The sequence below is a fragment of the Syngnathus leptorhynchus genome, chromosome 7 (assembly GCF_054491065.1).
Source record: "Syngnathus leptorhynchus isolate UIUO chromosome 7, UIUO_Slep, whole genome shotgun sequence".
Lineage (NCBI taxonomy): Eukaryota > Metazoa > Chordata > Actinopteri > Syngnathiformes > Syngnathidae > Syngnathus > Syngnathus leptorhynchus.
In genome coordinates this window covers 1,176,235-1,185,108 of record NC_141201.1, presented here as the reverse complement: position 1 = coordinate 1,185,108, position 8,874 = coordinate 1,176,235, and the positions used below count along the sequence as shown (strand labels likewise).

Sequence of the window (8,874 nt, the reverse complement as noted above, 5' to 3'; positions counted from 1 at the left end):
AGTCAAGCTTAGACTGGACAAGCGCATCCGAGTGCAGCCCGTTTTGCTAGACCAGCCTTGCTCCTGATCCATCTCCTTATGTTCCAAAGTCTGTTGGAGGGACTTTTTTTGGCCAGCTTAGTTTTACTGTCGGAGATAATATTCGCTACCCATAGCAGCTTGAAGTGAGCTCTTTGGAGTTAATTTCTCAAAAACGACAGCGTGGAGGTGTACCTAATGTAGCGGACTGTCACTTGTGGTATTAAAAGTCCATCAGAGCTCGATGAAGACGGATGGCTGCACACGACCGTGGTCTCAACTTTGCAGCATCTGCTACTTTTGGGGGGAAAAAGAAAGCCGCAAATAGGAAAGGGCAAGACATTGGTCAGAACAATGTCATGACATTTGAATATTCTATTAACCTTTTTGTCCTGGTGTGTGTGTGTGTGGGGGGGTTGAAATATTGGCCAATCAGGATGAAGCCCTCACTTTGGATGGTGAAAGTCAAAGGTGTTCCTAATGAAGTGTCCGCTTGCCATCCTGCAGCAGCATCGGCATGAGGTCCAAGTTTTAATCACCTGCGCATAATTGGAATGGTTCCCTGGTCTTGATGTGTATTTCAATCCATCTGTATAATTACGCCCCCCCCCAAACACACACACACATATACACACACACACTTGATCGGCTGCAATTAAGCAACATCCTGAGAGAGGGAGGAAACGACTCTTTTGTGCTTTCATTTTTCGCACGCATCAACAATTAATGCATCCCGACAGTGTGTGTGCGCACGGCAGCCCCCCCCCCTCCATTAGCATATTGCACCTTGACTCATTAGCCTCATGCTGTTGTGAGTGCTTTCGAGAAGCCGGCTTGTGTTAGAAAAGTACAAATAACTGTGTACGATTTATTTTGAAACCCTAATCCTTCATTCAAGCGCAAAATCTAGACCCTAACCCAGGCCATAAAGAAAAAAAAGCAACCTTAAACCCTAAATATGTTCTGAAATCCTCCTCTAAAAGGCTAACAACGGCTTGACACCCTACTTTGAAACCCTACCCATGATTTGAATTTGTAAAATTTGAAAAGCTGTCTTTAAACGCTGGTTAGTAAGCCCACCCAGCCGCCGACTCGACGGGAAGCATTGCGCTTTTCACTAAAGTCTTGGCTTTATCCGCTCATCTCGTATCCCCCCCTCGCTGCCGCCCGCCCGCCCGCCGCTCAGCGTATCCTGTTAATACCTTATTTAATGAAGCGTGCTGGTACAAGTGTAATACAAGATTAATTAGACATCTCCCAGCTAGCTGCGCGCTACATTCTTATCTGATGACAAAAGGCAACAGAAAGATGGAAAACTGATGGTATTATTTCTGTATCTTCTTAACTCCAAACCATTACCCTAACCCTGACCCTTAACCCTAATGTCAAAGCCTACCCTAACTCCAAACCGTACCCCTAACTCCAGCAACATCTTGTGGCCGCATCTCAGCCTTCAGACTTGTGGACGTTCCACCATCCCTTGGTGTTAATTTGCTGCTTCAGTGACACACATCATTGAAAGAGGGCTGGGCATCTTTCCTTCCTCTTTCTACAAGTCAGGTGCCCACGCAGCGTTCAAATGATGAAGCATAATAGCTACAATGGTGCATTCCTAAAGCTTGCCATCAGTGGCTGCTTACGCCGCCCACGTGTGCCCCTCGGTGCACGCCCACTTATTTGCAATCATTTCTTTTTTTTTAATAGCCTAACTATACATGGTCATTTTTGTTTACTAAAAAAAATGGCTTAGTATACATGGTCAGTTTTTTTTTTTAATAAATAGAAGCCTTACATAGTCAATGTTTCCTATTTTTTCATGGTCTTCAAATGTGACTATTTTTTTAATGATTAATATTTAATGAATTAATTTAAATAATTAACTAATTAATATTTCTTTCCTTGAATTACAAGGATAAAACATCGATCAACGCGAAGCTACGTGAAACTTCAAAGTTTGGACGACATGGTTGATTTTCAAAAATATTTTATTTGATATTGAGGCGGGTACAAGGGAAACCAAAAAGAACATGGATTCATTTTTATCTTACAGGAAGGAGGACAGTGAGATGTGCATGGCCGTCAGTTCTCTTTTTGGGGACGAGGAGGACATGCAAGTGAATTCAAAGGAGGACGTGGAAGAGGACGTGACTTACAAAGCAAATGAAGCGACTGTAGGAAAGACGGCTGGCTGATCGGGAACGGACACAAAGATTTCCCCCGACCACTTCTTTTAACTTGCATTTTTTTTCCTTTTCTTTTTTTTTTTTCCAATTAAGAAAAAGGCAACACACACAAAAAGGCTACAAAGAAGCAACAACTTTGAAAGTAAAAGAATTTGGGCTCCTCCTGCGTACCGTAACCACCTCATACGGAGCGCCTCGCAACTTTACGAATAAAACAAAAACACATTTCGTACACCACAAATCGTTATGCATATTCCACGTTAGACTTTTTATCTTTTTTTTTTTTTTTTTAATAAATACAAAAGGAGGCCGTGGTGTCAACGTAAAAGGAGAAACACGATTATTAGACGTTAAAAATTTGGTCTTTGTCGGAATGTGGGGGGGACCGACCGCATGTGGATAGAACGTTTATGTATACATACATAAATATACACGTATATATACATGGACACCAGCAGAATGAAAAAGAACCTGAGATACTCTCGTGCACCTCATTTCCAGAAACACTGGCCACTGTGCGGACTCAAAAGATGAAATACCATCACAACAACCTCAAAAAACAAAAACATTATCCAAAGCACAAAAATACTGAAGAGCAGCAGAGTTTTGGTCAAAGGCAAAGAATCAAACAAAGGATGACATTGTCTGATGTTTTGGGTGCGCGCCCAAGTGTCATCCTCGTTGCGTATTTATTCTTTCAAAATGTCTTTTATTGTCTGAGAATTGCAGCATTTTCTTGTAGAGTAGTTTCGAAATTTTTGTCATTGAAGACACCTTGTAAACATCTGTCATTTTCAATGATCATCCCAATTGAACAAATATCAGCCCTGAAAATCATTCATAATAATCTTCCAGGATACATATAAACGATTTTCAAGAAATAGCATTTAGTAGTCGGTAAACGGCTGTGCGTGTGTGTGCGTGTGTATGAGTGTGCTAATGTCCATTAAGATTTCAGACAAAATCTTGTTAAAGCTCCAATGAGGGCGCTTGAAAATCCACTGAGGAGCAAAGCAATAACGTGCTCCTCAAAAGAAGATTCATTCAAAAGATAAAAATCAATATGTAAACAATTGGGGATGCTCCACATTTTGCTTAAGTGCTGAAACATCACCTCAGTGTGGTCAAATCATTCAGAACCGAGTATAAAAAAAAAAAAAAGAAAAAAAAAAGACCCCCAAATGAGTAATTGCTCGCCTTAAAGTGACAGTTTCCTCTCTGAGCTTCCCAGCTGGCTTGCCATTTTTTTTTTTTTTTTTTAAACAAAACATCTCTCTGTACATTTCTCTCTATATAATTATCTTCTTCTCTTTACAGTACAGAAACTCCTCTTCACATCTACTTTTTCTTCATGTCAGCAGGAGCTATGGTCTTTTTTTTTTTTGTGCTTATCACCAAAACGTTGCAGTGCAAAAAACAATAATTAACCATAATAATAATAATTACAATAATTAATGGCAACCATTAGCAGATTGTTTGGAAAAAAAAAATAAAAATGACAATTTTATGGCACAGCAGCCACACCGTTCACATATTGTACAAGAAGAAACTAAATAATAATCATAAAAAAAAAACAGTTGGAGGCTTGCATAGCAACAGCAAGTTCAAAGAAGATATTTACAAGGAAATTAGAGATTTTAAAAAAAGGGCGCTCACCACAAGTGGCTCTCTTTCCGACACACACACACACATACATATACGGAGTCAAAGTTTTCCTCAAAGACCAAAAGCATAGTGAGATGTCCAATATGTCCGTGTCTGTACATTGTACGTAGAACATGTTCACCTGCGACCGCTCCAGCCAAAACCTTGTCGGTCCGTCTGTCTGTCTGTCTGTCTGACCGGCCGGCCGCAAACCAGGCGAGCGTGTCGTTGTTGAGGGGGTGAGCGTCACCGTTGGGTCATGTGAGACACTCTGTGAGGGAAGGAGGGAGGGAGGGAGGGGCGGAGTATAAAGTACATACATAGCAAAGTCATAAGAAGACAAGCTCATTGGTGGGACTCACATAACTCTCCTGAGTACTGCCCTTGCCCGTTGGCGCCCAGGAAGTCGGCGTGTTCCATGGCCGTCCACTGATGCGGCTGCCGGGGACCGTCCGTCTTGCGGGGCCCCGTCGAGCCCTTGGAGGAGGCGGTGCCCGACGAGCTGTGGCCGCTCGCCGACGGGAAGGACGGCCGGTGGTACGGCAGGCAGCCCTCCTCTGAACGCAAAAACGTTTAGACACGTGTCAGCGACAAGCCACCACGAGCACGGCGACTGACGGCGCTCCGTTTCCGACGCCAACGACCGGGTGCCAACACCCGGTGGATAAATGTGTGGGAGTCCCGCCGAGACGGGCTCGCCCGGATCCGTCTGCCGCCGTCGCGGGGACGATAAAAGCCAAAGTCATTCCCCGGCGACAAGCGGCGCCTGCCAAAGGCTGGCACCGGCTTCAAGGGGGTAGCGAGGGGCGCCATTTTGGAAGCGGGGGAGAGATCGGGGAGAGCCAGCGCAAGTGTCAGACAGTGCCATCTGTTGACCGCGCCGCAGCATGAGCGCTAATTTTCACACGGAGGAGGACGCAAGCGAGGGAGCGCGCAAACGACCAAACTGCTAAGCGAGACGAGCAGCCTCGGTCGGAGGCAACTTTTCCAGGAAGCGGAAAATATTGAAAATGCCTCACCTAACGCTAAATGCTATCATGAAGGGCTGTGTTGGTATTTGATATTGTACAGCGGGTCCGTGTGTTTTAGTGCCAATTTAAATTGACCCCAAAAAAAGGCACGAGAGAATTACACGTACCGGTTTTGTGGCCTGGCCGCTCTTGGCGGTGATGCTCCAGGGTGGCACGCGCCAACTGCCTGTCGTCAGCCGCGCCGGAAATGGGCGGGCGCTCCAGGGACGTGGCCTTCCTCTCCGGAGGCGGGATCATGCTGTTGAGGCAGCGGCCCGTCTGGGCTCGGGCCTGGATCTGGCCGGGCGGGGGCTCGGGAGGAGGAGGGAGGTCTGTTCGGCAAATGGCACAAAAGGGTTTAGACACCCGGCGGAGATATATTCCCGTTCAAGTCAAGGAGAACCCACCGTCTGCAGCGGCATCTCTGCGCTGGGGCGCGGCGGCCTGGTTCCGGGCTTTGCGTGGCGGCCTGGCGGCCCTCTGGTGACCCAGGCTATGCGTTCCCACCGTGCTGCCATCCGTCGAGAACGGGCTGCCGGGCCGGTGTCTGTTGGACGAGCCTTTATCTGCGGAAAACAAACATTAAAGTTAATTGTGAATCACGACGTTCGCATCTAGAAAGACAGAGATCCGGAAAGCCAGGTAAGTCGCGGTTAGCCAAGGTGAAAACCAGGAGAAGCGAGTCGAGGCAGCCATCCCCCAGCCACAAAAGAGCCATGCGCAAAGTGGGCATCCGTAGCAGAAAGGAAGAAGGTGCGTGCCCACGCCGGCGGGAGGGCCGGACTCTGGTCGGCGCACCGACCTCGTTTGCAACGGCCTCGTTTGCTGAGGCCGCCGCCGCCGTCCAGCCGGTAGCCCGCCTTGTCGGCGGCGGCCACCAGGGCCTGGGCGAAGCTGCACTGGGTGAAGATGGAGCCGTCCGACGAGCTGGCCGAGCTGGAGCGCCGGCTGGAGAAATTGCGCTCGTCTTCCGAGGCCGAGCCCCAGCCGTTGGCCATGGAGCCTGCAACGCCGTCAACGTTGGTGAACCGAGCATCTGGCCAAAATTGAGCGACTGCTACCGGAGGATTGTGAGCAAGTTTGTGGTGGCGTACCCTTCACCTCAACTTTGACCTCAATCCGCCCTCCCTCTTAGCAATCTAGCCCCCCCACCCCCCCCACCTTTGCATAATGGCACTTGGGCAGGTGCCACTTAAGACGTGTGTGCCAAAGCTATCACATTAACATGCCTGCTCTGGCGTTCGCCAAAGTCACAGATTTTTACTGACTGGCTGGCTGGCACCTTTTTTTCTCCCCCAGCATCTCCAAATGTGGCCTTGAAGAAAAAGAAATACGAAGGCAAACGCATTCATCTCTTTTTGATCAAACCGAGTCGGGAATATTTTATTTTAATTGTTTAAATTTCCTCTTAAAATCAATGTCACTGCAAAGAACTCGCTTACAAAAGATCCAATTTAGAAAAAATAGGCAACAAAAACAGACACTCTTAAACTTCTACCAACCAGCCGGGCTAAAAAGAGCTCTTCCCTGTCATGTTTCGTGACGCCAAGTACTACTTTTGTACAAACATTTTGCGGTAGGGGTAAAAAAGCGGGAGCAGCCTTAACAAGCTGCCTCGCCACGCGGTCCGGAGCCGACATCAAAAGAGCCCAATGAGCTGCTCATCTCCTCCAATATGGATGGTGAGGGATGCTGATAGCATTATCATTTATTTACATACACTGGCAAAGCCCCTTCAAAGACTTTCCACTTCAAGAGTTGCGCCTTCTCCCCCAAAGGTTGCAACATATTTGGACTTTTTCTGCAGTCGGAAAGTTCCCCGATGAAAGGAAACTTGTGAAAAATGAACGCTTGCGTCAGGTACAGGAAGCTATCAAGCACCCACACACTCCAACATTTGATTTTTTTATGCCGCTGGAATCTGAGGTGGTAACTACTTTGAAATTCCTTGCAGACGTTGGCTCTGAGACAGACAGACAGACAGACAGACAGACAGAGATTTCCAGCGGGTCCAATCCCGCCACGAAGAATAGCGGTGATAATGAAGTGGCGAAAGCTGCCGTAGCTTTGGAGGTGGAACACTGCCTCAGTATATCACAGAATGACCCCCCCTTCCCCCCCGCCCCCTTACTTTCTCTTTCACATCCGCCAACAGCCACTTTCCACTGCAGCGCTTTCATTCCCAGAAAATAGCGCCGCAATCAAAAATGTCGACAAAGTAACGTAATTTGATAAAAATTCAATCAAGTTTTCTCTTGAAGCTCCAGGGGTGGAAAAGTTCTCCGACTTTTTTCAAAGCGACTCTGGATGACACAAATTGATGGGAAAAGAAAACTTCTAGATAAATTATTCTATTTCTCGTCACGTTGGAGAATATGGGGGGGGGGCAAAAAAACATTTTGTTTTGGGGGGGGTTACAAAAACCAACACCTCAGCACTTTGTTGACCCAATTGGACTCGCCATTGAAAATATCTACGATTGACTGGGCTTCAAAACGCCATTTCTTTCCGTGTTTGTCCAAAACAATGACAAACGTGTGGAGGATTGACAGGAAGCTTACGCTTATTTGTACAGCCGGCGGTGGCCGCAATAAATCTTCAGCTGTCGCTATCTCTGGGAAGGAGGGGAGGGGCTGGTGGGGGTCGCGAGCGACGAGCAGATAGATTAGAAGAAATAGTGCTGTCTTGCCAGTAATACAGTGCGGGCGAGATGCAGCAGATTAGGCCGCAGTCAGCGCTAGCAAGTGTCAGCACAAGCTCAACCGCACTTCCATCACGCCACGCAAAAGTACTTTACTCAGCCAGCCAAACCTTTGATTCCCTTTTTTACGTTTTCTCGACAACGGCGTTTTACGGCCCTCGGGGTGGCCGGACGGCAACGCTCGTTTCTTTAACCCGCAACTTTGCGGCGGCCGGCGTGTTAGCCGTGTCGTGCCCTTCATACGTCCCCCCCGATCGTTTTGACAGATGGCCGTAAAAGTTTTCAGAGAGTTATAAAAAAAAATGGAAAACGGTCTGGAATGAAAATAGGCACGTGAAATTTATATCAAATCTCCTTTGTGAGATACGGCGGGCGCCAGACTCCTTGTTAATTTCCCTCGCAGTCTCCTGCTTAAAATTCATGGTCTTTTTTTTCTTTTTTAGGAGGGGGGGGGGGTTAATTATAATTCCCCTGAGTGGGCTAGCGGTGCTTAAAAACTTGATTGAGGGACATTGTGTGGATGTTCTCATATCTACGAACACGTTGCAAAGCCACGCGGAACACGCCGCCTCGTCAACAACAATAATCGGGCAGAACAACGAAGATGAAGGAAACAACGCTGGCTAAGCACCGAGGAAGGCGGGGGGGGGGGAAAAAATCATCCTCAAATCATCCTCAAGTGTTGTCGGTTAAAATACAAGCACACAATTCCCCTGAAATTTAGCAGTGTTTGTGCAACCCCAGCGTAAATCAGGTCAAATAAAACAAACTCGTGCAAGTGTTCTGACCTGTCAGCGAGCTGTCCAGGTTGTCCATGCTGGAACCCGGCGTGCGCTCCATCCCTCGGGGCCGCCTGGCTCCGTAGCCTTCGTCTTCCTCCTCCTCGTCTTCCTCCTCCTCTTCGTCCGCCAGGTCGGTCTCCAGGTCGGACACCATTGTGCTTGACACGTAGCCCACCGGCGGCGCCGGAGCTTGGGGCGGGAGCGAGCCCGCTTGCATGTGCCTGTTGGCGAGTCGAGTACTCATCGACGTGTGTATCACAATAGAGCACGTGGTAAGCCATTCATTGTGGAGGAGGCCGGTGAGGCCCCCCCCCCGCCCCCACCTTTGTTTACGCGGCCTTTGACGCAGCAATGGCGTGTAATTAGCGGCCCTCCGGTGTTGTCACAAATGCTCTCCGAGCAACATCGTCATTACTGCGGCTAATGTGACATTTTCTTCCTGACAATAACCTCCCCACCCCCCGAAGCAACGGGTGTCCTCGTCCTGCTACAGAATGGCTGCGTGGCCTTCATCTGACTTGCATGAACAGCCCTGG

General features: G+C 48.0%; 1 protein-coding gene across 1 annotated transcript in view; it reads right to left on the bottom strand.

Annotated features, from left to right (window-relative positions):
• Positions 1-2,467: 2,467 nt before the first annotated feature.
• robo2 (roundabout, axon guidance receptor, homolog 2 (Drosophila)) overlaps positions 2,468-8,874 on the bottom strand; it is a 149,427-nt gene continuing 143,020 nt past the window's right edge. The window contains exons 27-32 of the mRNA XM_085916553.1: positions 8,345-8,559; positions 5,658-5,858; positions 5,263-5,421; positions 4,984-5,187; positions 4,208-4,402; positions 2,468-4,116 (exon numbers count right to left, since the gene is read on the bottom strand). Coding sequence (XP_085772679.1) covers positions 4,115-4,116; positions 4,208-4,402; positions 4,984-5,187; positions 5,263-5,421; positions 5,658-5,858; positions 8,345-8,559 — 976 coding nt within the window. The 3' untranslated portion in view covers positions 2,468-4,114. The remainder of the gene's footprint in view (positions 4,117-4,207; positions 4,403-4,983; positions 5,188-5,262; positions 5,422-5,657; positions 5,859-8,344; positions 8,560-8,874) is intronic.